The 26779-nt window shown below is 38.1% G+C and overlaps 2 protein-coding genes across 6 annotated transcripts in view; both read left to right on the top strand.

Moving 5' to 3' along the window:
- The window catches only part of LOC103544708 (olfactory receptor 1D2), a 58645-nt gene extending 32672 nt beyond the window's left edge, over window positions 1-25973 (top strand). The window contains exons 3-5 of one of the 5 annotated variants that reach the window (XM_070562995.1): window positions 2792-3025; window positions 5367-5475; window positions 24813-25973. In XM_070562995.1, the coding sequence (XP_070419096.1) occupies window positions 5380-5475; window positions 24813-25766 (1050 nt within the window). In that variant the 5' untranslated portion in view covers window positions 2792-3025; window positions 5367-5379 and the 3' untranslated portion in view covers window positions 25767-25973. Of the gene's footprint in view, window positions 1-752; window positions 4945-5366; window positions 5476-24812 lie in introns of those variants that run through there. The other 4 variants (XM_070562994.1, XR_011523604.1, XR_011523602.1 and 1 more) reach the window with 4 other exon arrangements.
- On the top strand, window positions 7133-8530 carry OR1G1 (olfactory receptor family 1 subfamily G member 1). The gene is made up of 2 exons (XM_070561221.1): window positions 7133-8050; window positions 8426-8530. The coding sequence occupies exons 1-2, from the start codon at window positions 7133-7135 to the stop codon at window positions 8528-8530; spliced, it is 1023 nt and encodes a 340-aa protein (XP_070417322.1).
- Window positions 25974-26779: the final 806 nt, after the last annotated feature.

Below are 26779 nucleotides of genomic sequence, written 5' to 3'. Positions count from 1 at the left end.
ATACCATTAATAGCGCTCTCCAGCTTCAGTTTTCCAAGTGCAGTTCCTGGATCCATTAGGGTCCTGTGAGGTCAAAACTATTTTCCAAATAATATTAAGATATCATTTGCTTTTTTCACTGTGTTATTTTGCACCAATGGTGCAAAAGCAAGGGAGGGTAAAACTGCTAATTTCTTCCCACGAAGCACGGCAGTGGGACCAAACCATACTGGTCATCATTGTATTCTTCACCATCACAGACTTTCAGGAAAAATCTTTTTTTTAATTTTTAAAGATCAGTTTCACTTTAAAAAGTCCTTGATGAAGCAGTAAGAATTATTACTTTCATTATCTCTACGTACACATCATTTTAAATATATATACTTAATGTGAAGTTCACGTAAAGCCCTTCTGCTGCCTGCTGAGTACAAAGCTTGTCTTGAGGAAAAGGACTTGTGAGACTGAGTTAGGAGCTAGACGAGCCACCTTTTTCCTGGAATATTATTTTAGTTAAAGAAACAACTGACAGACTATGGTTATTTAGACTTGGGTATTTCACAGATATCTGTTAAAAATGACTGAAGTGAGCCTATCCTTTCACAGAAAACAACTGACAGTAATCGTGGTCAATAATAAAATTCAAGTTTTCAAGAAAATAAGATTTTTGAAAACTTGTATCTGGCACTGTAAACTTGACAGCTTGCCGGTAATTAAAGACTTTTGTGATGAGATTGGTGATGATTTTAACAAATGTGATTTTCTTTATATTATAGAGTGAAGTGTATAAACATTGGCAGATCTGCGTTAACACAGTGAAGCATCTCTACACGACAAATGCGTGACGTGACAAAAGCATGCAAAGCGCAAGATATACCGATGGATTTTAATATAAGATTGGATGGAAAATTTATTGACATGATGGCAGATTCCACATTGCACTTAACCTTTAAGAAATTATAATTTACTGAGCTTTGGTGTAATATCGAAAAAGAACATCCACAATTATTTGAAAAGACTTTTAAAATGCACCTCGCTTTTCCAATTATATATAAGGCCAGATGGTCTTCACATTTTTCAACCAATCCAGGATAATGCAGCAGACTGAATGCAGAAGCAGATATGAGAATCCAGCCGTTTTCTACTTCATCTTTGATCCGTGCAGTATTTAGAAGAATTTTAATTTCTCTTTCTCTTGGACAGCAGCTCAAAATCTCAACTCAATTCTGTTATCCTTGGCTGGAACCTGTCCCATACATGAGTGATTCAGAGGGCATTGAAATGAGGAAACTGGGGCTTTGAGAACTTAAGAAACTTTTCCAGGTTCACACAGCTAGAATTAAGTCCCAGGCTACCTGACTCCAGAACTTGTAGTCTTTTGTGACCATGTTATTCCTCTCTAAGTATAGGACTGAGAAAGAAAGCTAAGAGTCTTTGGAGACGTTAATCTGGTCAAATTGAGGAAATAGGAGTTTGATTTGGGCTCTCTTCGTGTTCTACTTCCCCAGATTCTAAGAAAAGAGGGCGTGGTATAGGAAGATGGACTCAACACATATCACTTTTCTAGCTCCAACGCCTCCATCACTCTCTTCTCAATTTCTGTCCATTCAGCTGTGCCAGTTGCCATTCCACTTTGGTCAGTGGATCCTGAACATCAAATACCACATGTTTCAAGCTGTGTTACATGCCCTTCTTAAAGGAGCAGTTCACTCTTTTCCTTTTGTCCATGGTAAAAAAATAAACCAGATTTTTTTCGGAATGGAATTACGTGGTTGTTATTTTTTTCAATAAAATGGAATAATGTATTTAAACTACTAGATTACTGATTTAAGGGTATATAATACCAGCACTTCTAGAACACACAAGAAATTGATCACTGTCCCAAAGAGACTCCAAGAATAATCCATATTCCCAGATCACCCATATTCTGTATTTTTTTCTCTGGGTACTTAATTAGATTAACTTGGAGAACAGGGGCTATTATGTGACCATTTCTACAGGAGAAAGAAGACATTCCATTTGCTGTGTGTCTCTTCAGCTTCCACTTGCCCCATAGATCTGTTCATGCAACGTCTTTAAGGAAAAAAATCTGATTGCTGGCACCTGCCCTGAGAAGTAATGCCCAGCTTCTTACCTCTGGTCTCCCCGGCCAAAAGGAAGTAGAAGTAGTTCAAGTGAGACTGCTCCAACATAACCTCAACCTGGACCAGGATTACCATGTCTAGAAGAAGACAAGATGGTAAAGTGCTCTCTGAGCCAACAGTGGGTCACCTCATCTGACCTTTTTCATGGTGCTAAAGGCCTCTATCTACACTTCCCTGAAGAGTCCCAGAAAAAAATCACAACGTTAAATGAAGTGACTGAAGCACATTTAGCTGCTTTGCTGGTGAATGGCATGCTAGGATCCTGCTGAGACCACAGAGGTGTCATGGACAGGTCCCTACTGCCTTAGCCTCTCCTGGACCAGCTCACAGCAGGGACACAGCACTGGATTCTCAATCCTCTTGGGTTTTGGGGTACCTCGCAGAATTAATTATCTTCAATTTAACAGATCTTGAGATTTGTCCAATCTACAGCTAAGAATAGCAGAACCTTAATACCAAGGGTGCTGATGAAATTACAAGAACACATTTTCCATGGGTTCTGTGAACAACTAAAAGGGACAGACGTTAGCAGCAAATATTGAAATAAAAAGAAGAAGGATGCTACATGGTTGTCATTAGACTCTACGTGGTTCTGTGAATGCAGCTGCCCGGGACGATATACAATGGCGTGATCATAATTTTAACCTAGAGCTCTTCTCCCTCTTTCTCAGATTGCACGAAAATAAAATTTCCCTAATACTGTGAGACAAAAGGAGAAATTTGAGCAGATGCAGTGATGGCAAGAATCAATATTCAACATGTCCAGAGCATGAAGCAAATTTCCTTTTCGTGCCTTTAAAAGGAGTTCCTGTCACCTTCTTCTAACTATTCACAAGAGGAGAAATGTATGTGAAGCAGACAGAAGCCTGCCAGTAACACCCTCAGTGATTGGCAAGAACAGCCAGGTAAGGCCCGAGAGAGGAAGATACAGACTCCCCATTTTGCTCCTTTTTTCTCCCCTTTCTCCTCTGCCCACCCCACCCTGTGGCCAGTTGGGAACCTATTTCTCACAAACAGTCCTTTAACAACAATGATGCTATTGTGCTGCTTAGTGGCCAAAAGAGGCAGAGACCCAGGTTTTTTAAATCTTACAGACAATGAAAGTCATTGAGCCCTAAGAACAGAGCACAGGAGTCAACAGTGACTTCTCTCCAAATAATTCCCTTTCACTCAACCTCCAGCCTCTACAGGAGACACATGTGCACTCACACACCCGCACACAGGCACAAACACATGAACATATACACTCATGCCACACGTTGCATTAAGGCATTAAAAGGATGTGGCTCCAGCCAAACTAGTTTCTCTGCTATTTACGGAATCTCCAGCAAAGAGAGCTTGCATTATACTGCATTGTCTTCATTTTCTACATTTTATGAGCCCATGGTTTGGTTTGGGGGAATGGTTTCCTTAATCAATTTATTTTTCAATAAGTTGTACATTCACATGGTTCAAACTTCAAAATGTGCTAAAAGGTACACATGAAAATCTCCCTCCCCGTCCTGTACCTCAGCTACCCAATTCCCATACCTCTAACAAGAAATCGCTGTTATTGGTTTCCTTTAACAAACATACTAGCCAACAAAATATACCTTATTTGGGGAGGTGGGACTAAAATGTTTATCCTTGGGACCAATATGGGAACAGGAGTTTGAGATATGTCCTGATCACTCAGTCCCCCACAACCACCATATTCCCTCTGTTTTTAACCTTAAATTTTTACTTCTTTCCTCTTCGGATGTTTCTTTCCTCATCAGTGGAGAAAACGAGTTCTCTAACTTTCATTTTCATTTTCAAATTTGAACCTGAGCCCAGAGGACAGCCAAGTTAAGTTCACCGAAAATTATAGCCAATCAGCCACAGAAAATTCATGTGTTAAAACAGCACACAGCTAATATAAAATATAAGAACGAATTTGTTTTGAATTGTAGGATTTATATTTTATCACAAGCCTGGAAAAATGCCTACTGACCCCATGTGGAAAGGAAGGACAATGCATTGAATGAGTTTTACGTTTGGATAAAGTGCTGGGTATTCCTACAGTGAGGGATGGCCTAAAACTTGGGCCTAAACTAGCAAACAGGGAAAGAAAGGAGAAAGTAAGGTCTCTGGTCTGTGACTCAGGGAGCTAAGAGAAAAGCTGGCTGTGGAATCGGGGCTGCGGTTTCTGCCTCTGCTGAGCCAGAAATGGTCAAGCAACAAGGTTGAGAGTGGAGATTCTGAGGCCTTTTCAGTCTGCCTTAAGTCAACAAGAGTTCTCTGTATTGAGCGAGGGAGGGGCGAGGGTCAGCTCTGAGCAGGGGGAAAAACACTCACTGTTGAAACCAGAGAACCATGGAAGTGACTGTGCTCGGAAGGGCCCTCAGGAGAGCTCAACCACTGCAGTTATGTACAAATATGCACTGAGCCCTACTAATCCACACACTGCACCAAGACCCCTGTCTAGAGGGTTTGGAGAATACAGAATTTAATAAACGAGGCCCTGAGTAGTGTGGGGACTCGAGAGAGAGAGTGGGACAAACGCCATCTATTATGACCCATTTTGGCCAATTGCACACAAGCAGGTGACCTTGGAGATTTCAGCTGCTAGCAGACAAAGTATGGTGATTTAAGGAGACCACATGGGAGTGGAAAGAACACAGTCTTGGAATTAAACAGTTGAGGCTAGATGCAGGTTCTGCCCTTGCTGGATATGACCTAAGGGTCAGCAATTATTTATTCATTTTTTTATTGGGAGGTGTCCTTTACTTATTAATTAAAATTATTAACTACTCTTTTAAGAATATTAATTCTTTTTATAATAAACGTTGAAAATAGCTTCCCACTTTTTTGCTTGCCTTTTACCTTGTGTGTGTTCTTTTTCTTTAAAAGAAGAATTTTAAAATTTAATTTAATGGAACTAATTTTCTTTCCTTTATTTTTGCTTCCATTGTTTTTTACTTAGAAAAGTCATCCTTGTCCTGAGATCAAATAACTATTATGCTGTATTTTCTTCTGTTTGCTTTATAGTCATATCTCTAGATATAATGCTTTAGCCACGTGAAATTTATGCAGTAAACACTATGAGGTGTGAATCTAAATTAATTTTCCTCAAAGAGTTAAAAAGCTTGTCCCGACACCATTTGTTTAATCTCTCTTCCCTTTCCTACCGATTGGCCATGCCACCTTTAGCAGGCCAAAATCTAAAGTATACTGTGCTCTGTTTCTGGGCTTTCTATTTTTTCCTTTGATGGATTTTTTAATGAGGAGGGTGAGCAGCATGCAACAGGTCCAAAGGTATCTACACACAAGAGGAAGACAGTTTGGTGAGAAACATCCATGGAGAGAACAAGACACAAGATGCTACTATTGCCCGGTGAGTAATCATTTCAGTGAGTGCAACCAAAGCCAACAGACTCATAGAACATGCTTCACTTTGGAGGAAAAAAAGTTACATGGTAGAAAATGAATTCTGTTGAGTTAATTCGTGTTTCATTCCCAGAATTTCACCTAGAAAGAGAGCGTCTGCATTGTTTGATGTCTTTGTGTCTCTGTAACCATGTTTCCTACATAGTCCTCTGACCAGGACTTTATTAACTCAAAGCTATGTGTGAAACTACTAACAAAAAGTTCAGGCTGTTCTCTCTGCCTGATATTACCTCCATCCAATCTTCCTTTCCATTCTTTCTATTCTATAGAGTTTATTTACTCAAATGATGGATGCTTACTCCGCACTATGTTGTATCAGGCTCAGAGGTAATGCTAGATTTCAAAAATTAATAAGATAGGCACCTTTTCTGTCCAGTCTCAATGATGCTCGAAGTAGAAAGGAGGACACAGACAAGTAAACAGACGGTCACAATCTGGAGTGACACATGCTGTGATGTGGGAGGCGCAGGGGCAAGAGGAGCATGAACGTGAGTGTTTTGTGAGACAGCAAGCCAGGGAAGGCTTCCTAGAAGAAGTGACAGTTAAGCTCAGATCTTAAGTTTGGCTTGTCTGATGACTAGAGGAGGAAGACTATTCCAGCCCAAGAAAATAAGATGGGCAAAATTCCAAAGTTTAGAAGGTATCTGAATATTTTATATAATTGGCGCATAGAGCGTGGAGTGGAGGAGGGAGATCTGTGAGGAATTAGAAACGTCTCTAACAAATGCCAGCATGACCAAGGGCCTTCAGGCCGTGTTAAGGGGTTTAGAGTTTATCCTGTGAGTAAGGAGGAGCCCCTGAAGGATTTCTCAGGTGGAGTGATAAAATCAGATACGATTTTTAGAAAGCTCATTCTCTCTATAGTAAGGAGCCCAGATGGCACGTGGGCCTGGAGGCATGGGGAACAACTGCCCAAATCTAAGTGATAAATGATAGTGCCCTGAACAATGGTAGTGGCAGCTGGGACTGAGAGTAGTGGGTAAATAGAGAGAAATGGGTAAGTTTTAGCTATATTGAAAAATGTAAATTGCCAGGATTTGGTGGTATTTGGATACAGGCAGGGAGGAAGAAAAATGGGGGTCAGTAACAACACACAAGTTTCTGGCCAGGCCAGCTGTGTAGATAGTGGTGATGATTTCAGCCTTAAATATGCTTTTTACCAATTCCCAACCCCTTTTCCAATAGCCATGCTTTTTGAAGTATTGGGAAAATATGCTAAAGGTTTTTTGAACTGTGAAATCTTAGAATAGATTCATGTCATAATGTCCACATGAATACCACAAGAGCCAGGCCAACAAACACCTCCAGTCTATCCACAAAATATACTTATTGGATTAACACTTATATAATAAAGTAAAAAAAACTCTTCTTCCATTGTAAACAAACCTTTGGTTTCCCATGGCACCAAGCACAGGCATTTGCAAATATTTAGTTGAACTCTATGAAACTGCCATTTTTGTGGGTCGCGAGCAGTTAAATATTGGATATGTCATATGATTCAACCTCATACCAGAAGATCAACATTGGAACGTTGCGTAATTTTCAGAGTTCATCCAGGGCTTATCAACCTCATTCAGTTAACCCAACTTTCTGCTTACAGACAAATGGGATGGGAAAACCTGACCAGCGTCTCAGAATTTTTCCTCCTGGGGCTCTCCAAACAGCCAGAGCAGCAGGAGGTCCTCTTTGGGTTGTTCCTGTCCATGTACCTGGTCACCATGATGGGAAACTTCCTCATCATTCTGGCCATCATCACTGATGCTCAACTCCACACCCCTATGTACTTCTTCTTGGCCAACCTTTCCCTCGCTGACAGCTGCTTTGTGTCCACCACAGTCCCCAAGATGCTGGCAAACATATGGACCCAGAATCAGGTTATCTCATATGCAGGGTGTCTATCACAACTGTATTTTTTCATGCTGTTTGTGATGCTGGAGGCATGCCTCTTGGTTGTCATGGCCTACGACCGCTATGTGGCCATATGCCACCCACTCCATTACATCGTGGTCATGAGACCTGAGCTCTGTGTCCTCCTGGTGTCTGCATCCTGGATCATGAATGCCCTCCACTCTCTCCTACACACACTCCTAATGAACAGCCTATCCTTCTGTGCAAACCACGAGATCCCACACTTCTTCTATGACATCAACCCCTTTCTGAGTCTGTCCTGCACAGACCCCTTCATCAATGAGCTGGTGATCTTCACCATTGGGGGTCTTGTGGGCCTGGTTTGTGTGCTTTGCCTGACTATCTCTTATGCATACATTTTCTCAACCATCCTGAAGATCCCTTCGGTTCAGGGAAAGCGAAAAGCCTTTTCCACCTGCAGCTCTCATCTCTCTGTGGTCTCTCTATTCTTTGGAACTTCCTTTTGTGTTTATTTCAGTCCACCTTCAACCCGCTCAGCAGAGACGGACACAGTTGCATCAGTGATGTACACAGTAGTAACCCCCATGCTAAATCCCTTTATCTATAGTTTGCGGAACAGAGACATCAACTCTTCCCTGAGAAAGCTAATTCGGGTTAGGAAAATTCATTTCCATCAGTGGTAGTGACTTCACAACCAGTATGGGGGTTTCCAACTAGTTGCATCCACCACATTAAGTAGTGAAGAATGAGAAAGGGAGAAACCATGGAGACCTCACTTCCAGGACCTGTGATCTAAACTTGAAAAATTCATGCCTGAGCACCAGGACTACATCAGAACAACCCCATCATCAAGTCAACATAATTAGATTAAGTCCTTATGATAATAATGTTCTAAAATCATAGCCATCCAAATTTACCACATAATAAAGGATGTGCTTGAATACTTTTGAAACAACACGGGGCAGCTCATGACCAAAATAAGGGGATATCTGGTTGTGCTGTTGTATGTGACCAAGAGTAAACTCCAGGGAAAGGTAACTTTCCCCACCATCACAGTCACCTTGGTGACTTGGATCCCCACCCATAGTGTTTTTGACACTGGACTCCCCATGTCTGTAAAGCCCCCAAGCTGAAAGAATAGAAACTAGGACTGGAAAGGGTTTGGTGAGGGTGGAGTCTTATGTAGAGCTCCTGCAATATTTGACCAGGCATCCAAGATCTACATTCCTCCTGCAACCTTAAATTTCACATGAAAACTTCATTTTTATCTCTGGGACAAATTTTTCCAAGTCAGTTTCATCTTTGCAGTCCCAGTGGTTCCACTTGGCATAGCACCTGGCACTGCTAATATGTGCTAAATCCCACTGGCACGGTTGCAATCATGTTAGGAGCCAGGAAAGAGTGATTTTATAGACACTTCATAATCTCCTACCTGAATGATTGAAACTCCCTCCTAGATGGTCTTCAGTCCCCAGTCTCTCCCTGTTCAGCCATTCTCCTCACCATGATCATATTAATTTTCATAGAAAATGGTTATATCACCATCACCACTACCCTATCAAAACTCTCCAGAGGTTTAATCCACCTACAGAATAAAGTTCAAACTAATTATCTTCGCATTGATGTCCACCATCACCAGTTCATAACTTACATGGTCCACAGTTAGACCACACTATTCTTTATTTCTCCCAAGATCAACTCAGGCCTATATTTTCATAATATATTGATTATTGTTGATGGTTACCAAAAAGGACTTGGTGAGCTAAGTCAGTAAAAGTTGTGGCAAATATAGGTACAATAAGGTACATCTTAACCAAAAAGATCCTATAAGAAAATGAAAAGCCATTACTAGGTGCTTCTTTTCACTCTTGCCTGTTTCCCTTTAGATATCTGGTTGAATGTTGCAGTGATATAGGTTGTGATGACTGTAGATAATATCTTCTCCAGTGGAAGTCAAGTGTTGATAGCCAGCTGACCTATTTACCTTACAGTAAGCTTGCACACTGTCTTCTGACAATAAAAGGTGGTATAGCAAAGTGGTAGACAGCATTGGCTCTAGAGTAAGACTGAAGCAAGTTCAACTTTTGGTTTTGCCACTTGTAAGCTGTATGACCCTGGGAAATTACTTAACCTTTCAAAGCAAGTATAAACTACTTCATTGTGTTGTCAGGAAGTTTGACTATAATACGTGTAAAGCACTGTTTGTGACAATTAAGTGAGATATGCATGTAAGCATGTAAAGGGGTAACTCCTAGTATATATTATGTATTCAATAAATGTTACCCATTGTGGTGGTAGGCCTTGTTAAAATTAAAGCTAAGCAGCAGCAGATAATGTGCATTCACTCTCAAGAACTGCTGATAAGGAATTGCCTACGGCCTGCACTGTGTAACTAGAAGGATCCCATGCTTACATCATTCTTTGGGAGAACATTGTGGGGTTTAATATAGGATCACCTACTTAGTGGGATTCATATGCAGGGAAGATTTCGCCTACCTTTGAAACCATGCTTATTGGGTACTTAAATTTAAGGCAAAAATTTACCTACTAAACTTAAAATAATAGATTTGCACCATCCCATATTCCCCTCTAATTTGTTGGCAGACATGCATCTCTCACTGTTTAAATTAATATCCACCAATATTTTTAGTTCTATCTTTTAAATTAAATTATGTTACTCTTTCATATTTATATTTTGTATATGAATGTCCATGTAACAATAGTTTACATGTTTGCCTTAATTTTACCTTTTGAGGTGTGCCAATACACTCTTACATCATAGTTTTGTCAAAGATTGCTCAAATGTACTGTTTAAAAATTAATTCAAATTTTTGAATATTAAGAAACAGCATTTTGACAAGCACTACTTTTTCAAGTGATCTATTCTCCTAGCCTATATTCTTAAAAATAAATACATCCACATATACTTATGGATAGTTTTTTTTTTTTTTTTTTTTTTTTTTTTAAAGATTTTATTTTTTTCCTTTTTCTCCCCAAAGCCCCCCAGTACATAGTTGTATATTCTCCGCTGTGGGTCCTTCCAGCTGTGGCACGCGGGACGCCGCCTCAGCGTGGTCCGACGAGCAGTGCCACGTCCGCGCCCAGGATTCGAACCAACGAAACACTGGGCCGCCTGCAGCGGAGCGCGCGAACTCAACCACTCGGCCACGGGGCCAGCCCCACTTATGGATAGTTTTAAAGCTCATGTTCTGCCAAATTGCTGTCAAAATGTGATTATTTCCCCAACATCTTACTAATACTGTTTCAATATTGTTATTCATTTTACTAGGTTAATAAATATATGCTAACATAATTGTTGGTAAGGATGATAATTTTTCCATAAGTTTTGAAAACTGAAAATTATTTCTATCGTCTAGGGTTACAGCAAGTTTTCTATATTATTACTACTTACCCACTAGGGCATTTAAAAATAGAGACATTTGTAAATGACATATGTGGTGCCTTTGTCACAAATTTGAAGAAGCATTCTTTTTTCTTTATTTTTTATAAAAATTATATATACTTAAGGTGTCAAACGATGTAGGTGTGAAATGATGATTTTATATACATATACAAAGTAAAATTAACTAATTACTAGCTAATTAACATAGCCATCTCCTCACTTAGTTACCTTTTTTTTCTGGTGAGAGCATGTGAAATCTACTCTCAGCAAATTACCAATACAGTATCCAATACAGTATTATTTACTGTAGTCATCATGCTGTACATTAGATCTCTAGAACTTCTTCATCCTACATAACTGGAAGTTTGAAACCTTTGACCAACATCTCTCCATTTCCCTCAACTCCCTATCCCTGGTAACCACCATTCTACTCTCTGCTTCTAGGAATTTGACTTTGTTAGGTTCCACATATAAATAAGACCATGCAGCATTTTTCTTTCCGTGTCTGGCTTATTTCACTAAGCATAATATCCTTCAGATTCATCCGTGTTGTCACAAATGGCAGGATTTCCTTCTTTTTCAAGGCTAAATAATATTCTATTGTACATATATACTATGGTCTCTTTATCCATTCATCCATCGACAGACATTTGGGTTGTTTCCATATTTTGGCTATTGTGAACAGTGCTGCAAGGAACATGGGAGTGCAGATATCTCTCGAGGTACTGATTTCATTTCCTTTAGATATCTACCCAGAAGAAGGATTGTTGGAACAGATAGTAGTTCTATTTTTAATTTTTTAAGGAAATTCCATACTGTTTTCCACAATGACTGTACCAATTTACATTCCCACCAATAGTGTACAAGGGTTCCCTTTTCTCCACATCCCTGACAACACTTTACCACTTGTATTTTTGATAATAGCCATCTTAAGAGGCAGGAGGTGATATCTCATTGTGGTTTTTATTTGCATTTCCCTGATGATTAGTGGTATTGAGCACCCTTTCATATATCTATTGGCTGTTTGTATGTCTTCTTTGGAAAAAATAGCCATTTAGGTCCTTTACCTATTTTTTAATCAGATTATTTATTTTTTGCTATTGGATGAGGGGTTCCCAGTGGTTCATGGACAGGCTTCTTGCTGGAGTTTACAATGCAGTTAGCAGGATCCGAATCCCTTCAATGCCCTCCAAGAGTCCTTCCTGCTGCTCTCCCAGCCTCTTCCCAACCCCCACTCCTGCAGCTCGTGACTCAGTACTCTGGAAGGAGTGAGAGAGAAACAAGCCTCTTTAGCAGCATCCCACACAGCTGGGGAAGCCGACCACTCATTCACACACTCTCACTCCTTGCTCCCCCCCGGGAGAAATCATGGGCCAAGAAGGTCTCTCTTGGCACAGCTATGCTGCCTTTGCGGGAGGGATGATGTGGATAAAGTTAAACGCTTCCCCTTACCTTCTCCAATACATCCAAACTCATATTTTTTTGCTCCAACCGTGTGCTAGAACTTCTCCACTGGAAACCTAGACTTCCTAAAAGGATCTTTCATCTGTGGGTGATTGTCCAAGATAGCGTTCTCCAGGGTCTCCAAGATCATGTCTGAAAGGGACTGGAGTTGGTTCACAGGCCACCTCATAGTGTGCAACCAGGACCAAAGTCTGTATGCCCACTACTTAATGCAGAGCTGGGCATTGGTGTATGGCACTAGATCTCACAGCTCCCACAAAGGCACTTTTGTCCTTGGGGATGGATGCCAAATTGTTGTTGTTGAGGGGGGATGTGAACAAAAGATGTTTTATTCGGCCATTTTGCTGAAGTCACCCAAGAAACTCACTTTACAATTAAAGACACATATAGGCTGAAAGTGAAGGGATTGGAAAAAGCTATTCCATGTAAATGGTAACCAGAAGAAAGAAATATTGGCTACTCTTCTCTCAGGTAAAGTAGATTTTAAGTCAGAAAATTGTCTCTAAAGACAAAGAAGGTCATTACATGATGATAACAGGGTCACTTCAACAGGAATATATAACAATTGTAAATATATATGCATGCAACAACAGAGCACTTAAGTATATAAAGCAAATAATGACAGATCTGAAGGGAGATATGACAGCAATACAATAAGAGTGAGAGAATTCAATACCTCACATTCAATAACGGTTATAACAGCCAGATAGAAAATCAATAAAGAAACACCAGACTTGAACACTATAGACCAAATAGCCATAACAGACATATCCAGAACATTCCACTCAACAGCAGAAGAATACACATCTTTCTCAAATGCACATGGGACATTCTCTAGGATAGATTACATTTTAGGTCACAAATCAGTTAACAAATTTAAGATCAAAATCACTCCAGTTATCTTTTCTGAACACAATGGAATGAAACTAGAAATCAATAACAGCAAGAAAATGGCAAAATTCATAGAAACATGGACTAAATCCCACACTCTTGAGTACCACTAGGTCAAAGAGGAAATCAAAAATAATTTTTAAAGGATCTTTCACAAAATGAAAATGAAAACACCACATACCAAAACTTATGGGATGCAGCAAAAACAGTACTAAGAGGGAAGTTAATAGTGATAAACACCTACATCAGAAAAGAAGAAAGAACTCAAAGAAGCAATGTAACTTTACACCTCAAAAAAACCTAGAATAATAAGAACAAACTAAGCTCAAAGTTAGTGGAAGAAAGAAAATAATAAAGATCAGAGCAGAAACAAATCAAATAGAGAATAGAAAAAATAAACAGAACTAAGAGCTGTTTTTCTGAAAGATAAAATCAAGAAAACTTAGCTAAACTAAGAAAAAAAGAGAAAAGATTCAAACAAATAAAATCAGAAGTGAAAGAGGGCACATTACAATGGATGCCTCAGAAATCAAAAAGATCATAAGAGACTATTTTGAGCACTTTTCTGCAAACAGATTGGATAACCTAGAGAAAATAAATAAATCACTAGAAGTATACAACCTACCCAGACCAAACCAAGAAGAAATAGTCTGAACAAACCAATAGCAAAAAAGGAGATTGAATCCACAATCAAAAACCTCCCCAAAAAGAAAAGCCCAGGACCAGATGGCTTCATCTGGACCAGATGGTGAATTCTAGCAAACATTCAAAGAATAATTAATACCAATCCTTCTTAAGCTCTTGAAAAAATAGAGATAGAGAGAATATTCCCAAACTTATTTTATGAGGCCATCATCACCAAAGTCATAAAAAGACAATAAAAGAAAACTACAAACCAGTATCTCTGATATACATACACCCAAACATCCTCAACAAAACAATAGCAAACCAAAATCAACACTACATCAAAAATATTATACACCCTGACCAAGTAGGATTCATCCATTGTGTGCAAAGTTGACTTAACATACATAAATCGATGTCATACACCACATTAACAGAGTGAAACAAAGAACCAATCATCTCAATAGATACACAGAAATCATTTAACAATGTTCAACATCCATTCATGATTAAGACATCTCAACAAATCAGGCATAGAAGGAACTTAACTCAATACAATAAAGACCATTTATGAAAAGCCCAGACCGAACATCATGATTATTGAGGGAAATGAAATTCTTTTTCTCTAATATCTGGTATAAGATCAGGATGCCCACTCTCACCACTTGTATTCAAAATAGTACTGGAAGTACTAGCAAGAGCAGTAAGACAAAAAAAAAAGAAAGAAAGAAAAGGCATTCAAATCAGAAAGGAAGAGCTAAAATGATCTGTTTGCAGGTGACATGATCCTATATGGAGAAAATCCTAAACACTCCACTAAAAAAAATAACTGTTACAACTAATAAACAAATTCAGTAAAGTTTCAGGATAGAAAACTAACATACAAGAATCAGTAGTGTTTCTGTACACCAACCAAGATCTATCTGAAAGGAAATTGAGCAAACAATCCCATTTATGATGACGTCAACAAGACTAAAATACTTAGGAATAAACTTAACCAAGAGGCCGAAAGGTCTGTACATTGAAAATTATAAACATTGATGAGGGAAGTTTAAAAAGACACAAATAAATGGAAAGATATCCTGTGTTTATGAATTGGAAGACTCAATATTGTTAAAATGCCCATACTACTAAAAGCCACCTATAGTTTCAATGCAATCCCTATCAAAATTCCAATGGCAGTTAAAAACAGAAATAGAAAAAATGGCCCTAAAATTTATGTAGAACCACAAATGGCAATGAATAGTCAAATCAATCTTCAGAAAAAAGAACAAAGCTGGAGACATCACACTTCATGATTTCAAATTATACCTCAAAGCTACAGGCATACCTCATTTTATTGTGTGTCACTTTATTGTGCTTCACAGACACTGCAGTTTTTACACATTGAAGGTTTGTGGCAACCCTGCATTGAGCAAGTCTATCAGTGCCATTTTTCCAACAGCATTTGCTCGCTACGTGTCTCCATGTCACATTTCGGTAATTCTCATAATATTTCAAACTTTGTCATTATTATTATATTTGTTACGGTGATTTGAGATCAGTGATCTTTGATGTGACTATCGTAATTGTTTTGGGGGTGCCCAATGTGAATGAATCTCACATATATAACAGTGAGTGAAACAAGCAAATAAAAAAGAGTACAAAAGGTAGACATCAATTTAAATAAGGACAAAAATAGGTAAAACTAATTTATGCTATGAGAAGTCCGGAGAGTGAGTGCCCTTGCAGGAACAGTGACTAGAGGAGAACATGACAGGATTTCTGCAGGGCTGGTAAAGTGTTGTTTTTTGGGTTGTTTTTTTTCAGGAAGATTAGTCCTGATCTAACTGCTGCCAATCCTCCTCTTTTTGCTGAGGAAGAGTGGCCCTGAGCTAACATCCATGCCCATCTTCCTCTACTTTCTATGTGGGACGCCTACCACAGCACAGGTTGCCAAGCAGAGCCATGTCCGCACAAGAGATCCGAACCGGCGAACCCCAGGCCGCCAAAGCGGAATGTGTGCACTTAACTGCTGCGCCACCGGGCCAGCCCCGGGTAATGTGGTTTTTATCTGACTGCTAGTGACTCATGTTTGTTTGGTTTTCTTCAGTTCTTGAAAAGCCCTGCCAAAATTTTCAACCTTGGTTCCATATCCAAAACATTATAACATCCTAGTTTTTCAGTCTATGTCTGATTATTATACTATCTCAAGTCCCTATATAATTTCAGCTGTTGGTTCTTGCTTTTGGAACCTTATTTCCCCTTGTATCTGCTTATCTCTGGGTTTGTGCTAGACACTGTTTAAAAAATTATTGAGAGAAATAATTTGAAGTCTAAGACGACATTACTTTCCTTCAAATATGATTTTTTTTCTATTGCTTTTCCTTAATATTTGGGGTCACTAACAATCTGGAATCATCCTAATCCAAGTTTATTTAGTTCTTGAGACTTTCTGGATCTCTGATGACCCAAAGCCAGGCAGGAGCTTATGGGTAAAGTCATCTTTAATTACGGTTTAATCTTGCTCCTAGGGCACCCTTTAGGATTGCTGCCCAAGGTGGAGGTGGTTTACTCTCTGTAAACGAGACTCATTTCCCAAGTCCCTTGCTTATAGATAGTAACGTTGGAGCAATTATCCAGGTTTATCTCAACAGGCTGTCTTGGGACTGCCTCCCCAAGGCCTCTCCAAAACTGATAAACAGGACTGATGTGGTTCCAGGAGAAGAGCCATGTCCAGGATGGAGGCAAGACTGGGACCGCTGATACCTCTTGGTTCTGAGAGCAGGGTTTCCTACTGGAGTAGAGGTGGGAGATAGAAACATAGGGAAATGGTAAAGAACTGGAATCCTTTTGAGATCTCCATAAAAGCACCTCCCATTTACACAGGGATTTAAGATTGGAGAAGTGCTTCCACGTCCAGCATTTCAGCTCTTCTCTAAATCCACCGGGAGGTAGGCATCATTACTCTTGTTTAATGTGTGGCAGAGTGGTTAAGGCATGGACTTTAGAGACACAAAAGGGGAGTCAAATCCCAACTCCATCAGTTACTAGTTGACGAATTTGGGAAATTCATTAACCTTCTAAGTCTCAGTTGCTTTATCTATAAAATGGGATAATAGAAACAAATAGTGCTATTGTGTGAACTAAATAGAAGAGATAGATGAGAGAGAGAGAGAAAGAGAGATGTCACTTAACACATTGTCTGGACAAACACTCAGTAAAGGACAGAAGTTTCTTTAAAAGATAATTGCATGTGTTAAACTGGGGTTTGGACCTAAACTTCTGCCTTAAAATCTCCTTCTACTATACCACCAACTCTGAATATCTGGGAATTCAACTCTGTTCATTGAGAAAACAAATCCCTTCACTTGCTCAATGCTGGGCCTCCCCACATTCCCCTTCCCCAATCTGGAGCTCCAAATTACTTTAATCTCCTAGGTTACTCACAGTTCCCACATCACACTTGCTTCTTCTACTGCTACTTCAAATTTAACATGTTCAGGTTGAATCCGCAGAACAAACTCCACACTTCCATGGCACACTAGCTCATTATCCAAACAACTATATTTTTATCTGTACTGTCGCCTATTCACTGAGGCTCTTGGGCTTATGACTCTTCTTTATTCACTCAGCTCAAATAAATGGAACGCATAGAATGCCTAATATTCTATATAGTTCGGTTCAACCCTCACTTCTTGATCCCTATGTTGGGCCTGGCTCTGTTAGAGGTCCTGAGGATACATGAATGAAAATGATACTGTTCCTGCTCTCACAGTCTCCCAGGAGAAAACACAATTAAGCAAAATTTGAGATGCGGCATTCTAAAAGAATGTAAAGGCCAAGAAATGATACAGACCTTGAAGTGGAACCTGTGTGGCAGGAGGAGATGTCGCCAGTAGGTGATGCTTGAGCAGGAGCTATAACGGGTCTTGCCTGGCTAACAATGGAATAGCATAGGAGGGAATGCATTCACTGAAAATTCTGTGAAAAGGAACAGCCAGTATGAAGGACCAAGGCAACTCACTGTGTATGCTAAAAAAGTGCAAGCTGCAAGGCATTGTTGGAGTAGAGAGAGCAGGAGATCCACTGAGGACAAGGCCTCATGGACTTTTCACAACCTGGCCACGGCATGGGCTTTTCTAGAGGAAATGGGGAGTTCAGCTACTATAGAAAGAGAAGTGACAAGATCTGTAATTTAGAAAGCATACATTCTACAGCAGAGAGAGAGTTCAGCCAGTACAAAGCACTTTACCTGCGTTTCCTTGTTTTAAATAAGCATTATCATTAATTTTTCCATTTTACAAGGTAAGAATAAATTACATTTTTAATTTAACAATTATGAACATACCTACATGTAGAATACATATCTATAATGGCTTCATTTTGTGCCTTTAATTGTATGGATTGTGTGCTTTCTTTAGCTATATTTCTAATGGTGGGAGTTTGAGTTGTTTCTTCTTTTTTTTTTTTTTTACTATTTTTAACAGGGTCCTGACAAACGTCTTATACATACATATCTATGTTTCTGTCTAATGTATTTTAAGATAAATTCTTAAAACTGGGGTTACTCAAAGGGATGTCCTTTAAGAGCTTATGACATGGACTGTCAAGTTTCCTTCTAGAAAGTTGTACCCATTTATTTCCTTTCAACAGATAAAACTGCCTGTTCATCTCATCTTTTGTCCAGTAGTGAAGCTGTATGTTTGTTTATGTGATTACTGACTTTGAATTTCTTCTTTTGTGAATTGTATTTTCATGTCTGTTGCTTTCCAATGGAGGGCTTGGTAATTTTACTATCAGCTTACAATACCTCTTTCTCTATGAAGCATATTCAACCTTTGTCTATCACATATATGGTAAGTATTTTTCCTTTTTGGTATTTTTTGGTTTTTTGTATTTTGTTGTTCTATTATGTTTCAATGTGTTGTTTTCCTTTTATGAAGTAAAACACAGCATAATTTTCACTGTGCTTTCTGCTATCAATGTCATTCATGTGAATGTGTATTTTTTCTTTGTTGCTCACGCTTTTGGTGTCATATCTGAGAACACTTTGCCAAATCCAAGATCATGAAGATTTCCCTATGTTTTCTTCTAAGAGTTTTATAGTTTTAGCTCTTACATTTAGGACTTTGATCCATTCCAAATTAATTTTTAAATATGGTGTGCGGTAAGGGTCCACCTTTGGTACGTTGCTATCCTGGTGTCCCATCCAGCACTATTTGTTGAAAATTTCTTTTCCCCACTGAATGATCTTGGCACCTTTGTCAAAAATCAGTCAACCATAGTCACACAGGTTTATTGCTGGACTCTGAATTCTATTCCATTTATCTATATGTTCATCCTTGTGCCAGTACTACATTGTCTTCATTACTGTTGCTTTGTAGTAGGTTTTGAAATTGGGAAATGTGAGTTCCCAGAATTTGTTATTTTTCAGGTTTGTTTTGGCTATTATGGGTCTCTTGCAATTCCATATGAATTTTAGGATCAATTTGTATCAATTTCTACAAAGAAGTCAGCTGGGATTCTGTTGGGGATTGCATTGACTCTGTAGATCTCTCTGGGGACTGTTGCCATCTTAACTATATTAAGTTTTCCAATCCATGAGGATGGGATTGTTTTCCATCTTAACTATATTAAGTTTTCCAATCCATGAGGATGGGATTGTTTTCCATTTGTTTAGATCTTTAATTACTTTCAACAATGTTTGGTTCAGAGTAAAATTTTGCATTTCTTTTGTTAAATCTGTTCCTAAGAATTTTATTAATTCTATGCTGTTGTGAAAGGAATTGTTTTCTTAACTTCATTTTCAAATTGTTTATTGCAAGTGTAAAGAAATACAATTGTTTTTTTCATATTTATCTTGTGTCTTGCAACCTTGCTGACTTCATTTATTAGTTCTAGTAGAGTTTTTTAGTGGACTCTTTAGGATTTTCTATGTACAAGATCATGTTATCTGTGAATAGAGATAGTTTTACAACTTCCTTTCGAGTCTTGATGTCTTTTATTTGTTTTTCTTGATTAATTAATTACGCTGGCTAGAACCTCCAGTACGATGTTGGTAGAAGTGGTGAGAGTGGACCTCCTTGTATTATTCCTGATCTCAGGGGGAAGGTATCTAGTCTTTCACCATTAAGTATGATATTAGCTGTGAGTTTTTCATAGATACCGTTTTCCAGAATGAGGAAGTTCCTTTTATTCCTGATTTGTTAGGTGTTTTTATCGTGAAAGTGTTAGATTTTGTCAAATGCTTCTTCCATGTCTATTGAAGTGATCATGTGATTTTTGTTTTTTATTATATTCATATGATGTATCACATTAATTGATATTTGGGTGTTGAACTAACCTTACATTACTTGGATTAATCCCACTTGGTCAGAGTACATGATTCTTTTTATATGTTGCTAGATTTAGCTGTATATTTGCCAGTATTTTGTTGAGGATTTTTGAGTCCGCATTCATAAGATACATTAGTCTGTAATTTTCTGGTGATGTCTTTGTCTGGTTTTGCTATCAGGGTGATACCGGTCTCACAAAACGAGTAGGGAAGTGCTCCCTTCTCTTCTCTTTGTTTTGGAAGAGTTTCAAAAGTTGGCCCATTCTTTAAATGTTTTGTAGAACTCAGTGATGATGCCATTTAGAGCTGGGTTTTTCTTTGTGTGTCATTTCTTTGTTTCCTACTAATTCATTCTCTTCATTTGTTATAGATCTATTCACTTTCTCTAGTTCTTCTTGGGTCAGTTTCAGTAGTTAATGTCTTTCTAGAAATTTGTTCATTTCATCTAAGTTATCTAATTTGTTGGCATATAATGTTTCATCATGTTTCTTTATAATCCTTTCTATTTCTGTAAAGTTGGTAGTAATGTCTCTTTCATTTCTGATTCTAGTCACGTGAGTCTTCTTTTTTTCCTTAGTCAATCTAGCAAATGATTTGTTTGTTTTGTTGATCTTTTCATAGAACCAATTTTTGGGTCCATTGATACTCTCTATTGATTTTCTGTTCTTTATTTCTTTGATTTCTGCTCTAATCTTTATTATTTCCTTCCTTGTAGCTTACTTTAGGTTTGGTTTGCTCTTCTTTTTCCAATATCTTAGGGGTAGGGCTAGGTTATTTATTTGAGATTTTCCTTCTTTCATAATATAGACATTTACAACAAAACCATTTCTTCTAAGCACTGCTTTAGCTGCATCCCATAAGTTTTGGTGTGCTATATCTTCATTTGCATTCATATCAAACTATTTGCTAATTTTGTTTTTTGTTTTTTCTTTCACTCATTGGCTATTTTGGAGTGTGTTCTCTAATTTCCATGAATATGTGAGTGCTTCCAATTTTTTCCAGCTATTTATTCCTATCTTTATCCCATTTCACTTGAAGAACATACTTGTATTATTTTTATCTATAAATTTTATTAAGGTTTGTCTTATGGCCTGGCATATGGTCTATCATGGAGAACGTTCCAGTGGCACTTGAAAAGAATCTTGTTCTGTTGTTGTTGGGCAGAATGCTCTATAGATGTTGTTAGGTATAGTTGCTTTATAGTGTTGTTCCAGTCTTCTATTTCCTGGTTGATCTTCTGCCTAGTTGTTCTATCCACTCTCGAAAGTGTGATATTGAATTCTCTACCCATTCTTTTTGAATTATCTATTTCTCCTTTCATATGTTGGTTTTGCATTATATATTTTGGTGTATATGTGTTTATAATTGTTATATCTCAGTGATTAATTTACCCTTTTATCATAATAAAATGTCCCCTTTTATCACTAGTAACATGTTTTAATTAAAGCCTATTTTTAATCCCTAAAATGTACTTTTGTATTTAAAAATTAATGCGTAGCCACTCTAGTTTTTCAGTGGTTGCTGTTTGCATGATATTTGTTTTCCCATCTTTTTACTTTAATATTTCAATATTTCTTACTGAATTTTCAAGGATTTTCTTGATGTTTCTTCATTTGCTGTTTGCCTTTAGGACCATTTCCACAGGTTTTAAATCCTTATATTTTATATTTTCACCAGCGTCACTGGAGACTTGGTCAATGGAGCTCCTCACACTGCCATGCCAAAAATCAATCACTTGCTTCATTATATTTTTAATTTCATGATCTTATTTTTCACCCAAAAGCAAAATTTCTTGATAGAGGAGCACTCTCTTTTGACAGATGCAATATTCTCCTCTCATTGACATCACGAATTAATTTTTTAAGTTTTTTCTTTTTTCATAAAGAAAGTCATTTGCACAAAAGAATTATTCACCTGAATACTTGGAATGATATCCCTCTTTTAGACTATTGAGTGTTTAAAACACTATTTTAACCTGTCTATTCATTTTCAAAGAGGCAGGTTGGAATTTACTACAGGTTTTTTTTAGGAGAGATGGGGTCTCACCAAAATGAAATGCTGATTTATATCCAATATAGTTATAGTATAAATTCCAACAAATGTAACAGAAAAAAATACAGAATTTAAGAAGACCCTCATAAATGAGGGGAGACATAATTTTTAGATTGAAAAAAATTGTAAGTCAGATAAATCAATGAAGGAGAAACATCCTTCACATCTCAAATAATAAAAACACCAAAATGTTACATATCTCCACAAAGTGAAATTCCATGTGGTTCCTGAATAGAACTTGGTAAATTTTAATTTTACGGTTAAAAAATCATGCAAGCATAAATATAAGGTTATCTAAGAAGAAAAAATAAGTAATAAATGACAATATTGCCTTGGAGAAAGATCCCCATCACATTGTTGAGTGAATACACATGACAAAGAAAAATGCTGAAAGTATGTTCGTGAAAATGGTAACTGTGGCTGCACGGCAGAATTTGGGATGACATTTACTTTCTTTCAAAGTAAATTTTTCTGTATTGCTTGAATTACTCACCCTGGAATTTTTTGTTTATAATCAACAGATTGTAATGCATTGAAATCTGTTTTAGGAAAATTAATTCCATGGGATTTCGTTAAAAATTTACATCTTAAGTTATTGAAGAAATTTCAACAAATATCAATAGTAGAAATTGACTATAAGTGAATACAAATTTAAGATGGACGTTAATACAAACAAATCATATCAAAAAAGTGATAGGGATGCTACATAAAAAAGAAACTATAGACAAACCTCATTTATAAATATGACTACAAAAGTCTAAATAAAACTATTGCAAATCAATTTAATATTTTATACTGGGAATGCAAGTATGGTTCAATATTCCCAAAGCTATTAAAGTAAAAGGCACTGCAAAATCATTTGATTAAAAATGAAAAGCCATGGCCAATTATTAAAATACTATTGATAAAACACAAATAGAAGGATAGTTGCTAAATACATACATCCTCTTCTGCTTAAACTTTTTAAGGCTCTTTACTGCACTTAGAATAAAATTTTAAAATCTTAAAAAAAGAGCCTTTAAAAAAAACTTCAAAAGGCACATCACCTGGACCCTGGTTACCTGCGCAATCCCATCTCACTACTCTTCTCTTCAGTCTAGCCTTACTGAGCCATATTTAATTCCTTAAATACAGCAAAGGCCCAGCTCAGGTCCTTTGCACATGCAACTCTCTTTCTGCAATGCTCTTTGATCAAGACTTCATAGACTGGCTTTTTTCTTCCTTCACATCTCAAATAATAAAAACATCAAAATGTGAACAATTATTATCTGTGTCCAAGCAGTAGAATTCAAAGTAACTTATTTATATGCCCTCCTTTTTATTTTTTTTTTTAATTTTTAAAATTTTTATTTCTTAGATATTAGGTTTTCAAAAGAAAAAAAACATTAAATTATTTTAATGTTTGGTATGCTTGAAATGTGTTTGGTAAGAAACAAATATTGATCTCACATTACCCCCAAAATAATTAGACAGTTGTCTCAATGCCATCTCTTGAATAATACAAAATTTGTCTGCTGATAAAAGTGCTACCATAATATCAACTAAATCCTATATGTTCTTTGGTCTGAATCTGAAGTGCTCATTCCAGCACCAGTAACATACTGTTTTAGAGTTCTTTATATTTTGCCAGAGGAAGTGTCCCCGTGTTCTCTCTTTTTCAACTTTTTCCTAGCCTATTTTCACACTTATTTTTAGATTAAATTTGGATGAGATTTCGTCCTTAAAAACTCTGTTAGAATTTTTACTTCTAATAGGTTAAATTTTAGATTAATTCAGTAGAATACACACATTTGGGATCTTGGTATGTCTATCCATTTATTAAGTTGTTACTTTATGCTTCTCTGGAGAATTTGAAGACCTGCCTGATTCTGGTTAACATTTTAATGCATAGATTTGTTTATTGATAATGGGAATGGGATTGTTTCATATTATACTTTAATCTTATTGTTCCTGATTATTGCTTACATGTAATAATAATCAATAATATTTCTTGAGTACTCACTGCAGGCCGGCTCTTTGTATTAAGCACTTTATTACTTAATTTTATTCTCACCTCAAGCCATTTTTCACACGAAGAAATAGAGTCTTAAAGAATGCAAGTAACTTGGGGGAGGTTTCACAGCTAGAAAGTGTCAGAGCTCAGACTTGATTTCAAGTGTTTTGAAATCCCTTTTTATTTGTAATGGCATTTCAGTTGATTGTTTTAGTTTTCCCAGACAGATCGTCCTATCAGCAAATAATGATAATTTTTCCATTTCCTTTCCATATTTTTACTTTTCCCCTTTGTTCAATTGTATAACATCAATTTCTTATGCTGCATACGCTTGTTTTAAGTGTCATTTAAATCTATACAATAATATAATATAACATATTAATCTTTAAGGACTTCAAGGGAACTGTAAGATGCTATGATTTAAAATAAGACATGGATATTATTTCTATAATATTGAGTATGCCACATTAAAACTTGCTGGAATGACTAAATTACATAGAGATTTTTCATGTTCTGTTTTTATGTCTATTACGTTTTTTCTTATGCATAAAAAAATTGTAAGATGTAGCCTAAGATATTTTTGATGCTAAGAAAACAGTTGATTTTGCTTATTTGAATGTCCTTATTCAGTTGAGGGCCTTTAGTAAATGTTTGTTGCTGCTAATATTGCAGAAAGTTGGGAAAATGGATGGAAGCAATCAGAGTGGAGTCTCCGAGTTCCTGCTCCTGGGGCTCTCAGAGAGTCCTGAAGAGCAACATGTTCTGTTTTGGATGTTCCTGTCCATGTACCTGGTCACAGTGGTGGGAAATGTGCTCATCATCCTGGCCATTGGCTTTGATTCCCGCCTGCACACTCCCATGTACTTCTTCTTGGCCAACCTTTCCTTTACCGACCTCTTCTTTGTCACCAACACAATCCCCAAGATGCTGGTGAACATTCAGTCTCAGAACAAAGCCATCTCCTATGCAAGGTGTCTGACACAGCTCTACTTTTTGGTCTCCCTGGTGGCCCTGGACAACCTCATCCTAGCCACGATGGCGTATGACCGCTATGTGGCCATCTGCCGCCCCCTCCACTATACCACGGCCATGAGCTCTAGGCTCTGTATTTTGCTCCTCGCCTTGTGTTGGGTGTTCTCTGTCCTCTATGGCCTCATCCACACCCTCCTTATGACCAGAGTGACCTTCTGTGGGTCCCGGAAGATCCACTACATCTTCTGTGAGATGTATGTCCTGCTGAGGCTCGCATGTTCCAACACCCAAGTCAATCACACAGTGCTAATTGCCACAGGATCCTTCATCTTCCTCACCCCCTTAGGGTTCATGATCATGTCCTATGTCTGGATTGTCAAAGCCATCCTCCAAATACCCTCAGCCTCTAGCAAGTATAAAGCCTTCTCCACCTGTGCCTCCCATTTGGCTGTGGTCTCCCTCTTCTATGGGACTCTCTGTATGGTATATCTGCAGCCCCTCCACACCTACTCCATGAAAGACTCAGTAGCCACAGTGATGTATGCTGTGGTGACCCCCATGATGAACCCTTTCATCTACAGCCTGAGGAACAAAGACATGCACAGGGCACTGGGAAGACTTCTCCTAGGGAAAGTCTTCCAGAGGTTGACATGAGGGTAATTTTGGAAAGGGGGCTGAAGTGGAGACTGGGAATGTCCTTCACCATGTGCAAGGCATTATCCTATGGGCGATACAGGAGTGATTAGCACACAGATCCAGCTCAGAAGGGGTTTACTGGTTTGTGGTAAAGAAAAGACATGGATGTGTAACCCAATGTCCCCCAGACCTCACCAGCCTTGGGAATAAATAAGATCACACTAACACTAAGACTAGAAGTTTGCAGGAGCAAAGTCTTCAACTTGCCTGAGACAGGACCACAGTCCCAGCCTTACCCAAATATACCGCAGACATAGCCTCGCGGAGTTTCTCATATTCTCTAGTGCAAACCCACTCATATTCTTCTGAACACTGAACTTCTTTAAGGAGCCTGCTGCCTGTAAGCCATTTATAGAAGACACCTTGCACTCCTCCAACTGCAGATACCCTAGGTGAGGCTGCCCCTTTCCTGGTGCTCTGCAGGCACAGTTCCCACTGCTACAATTCTGACCGACAGTCCCTCTGGACACAGCATCTGATGTTCAGGTAGAAATGACAAGAGATTCCTCTCTTTTGGTCTAGGAAGATTTTTGTCCTTTGGGTGGGCCTCAAAGCAATACTACCTCTCTTGCTTTTTTCCTGTATTACTTTTTTGTGAGAGAAGTCAGACTTTGACCTTGGGAAACTCACCCTGTGCTTTATTTCTGGGGCTCTTCACCTCAAATCTTTTCTTCACTCCCTCAAAACAAAACTGTCCATCAATACACACTCATGAACAGAAGTGGTAGTGGAGGCAGTAGACAGAAAGGAGGTAATTGTGAGCCCCAATCACTACTTAGGTTCTATGATTCTGATATCAATTCCAATGTGTGTGTTTTTTCCACACCACCAAACAATTCTCCAACACCAGTTGAGTGTCCTCCAATTCAACTCAATCTGATGCTCTCTACCTAGAGATAGAATCAGATACCACAGGTTAAGGGCTCAGTCCTACAAGACTGCCCTCCTAAGCTTCAGACACCAATCACAAG

The sequence above is a fragment of the Equus przewalskii genome, chromosome 10, assembly GCF_037783145.1.
Source record: "Equus przewalskii isolate Varuska chromosome 10, EquPr2, whole genome shotgun sequence".
Lineage (NCBI taxonomy): Eukaryota > Metazoa > Chordata > Mammalia > Perissodactyla > Equidae > Equus > Equus przewalskii.
The sequence above is the reverse complement of the archived record's forward strand: the minus strand, read 5'-3'. Positions and strand labels throughout refer to the sequence as shown.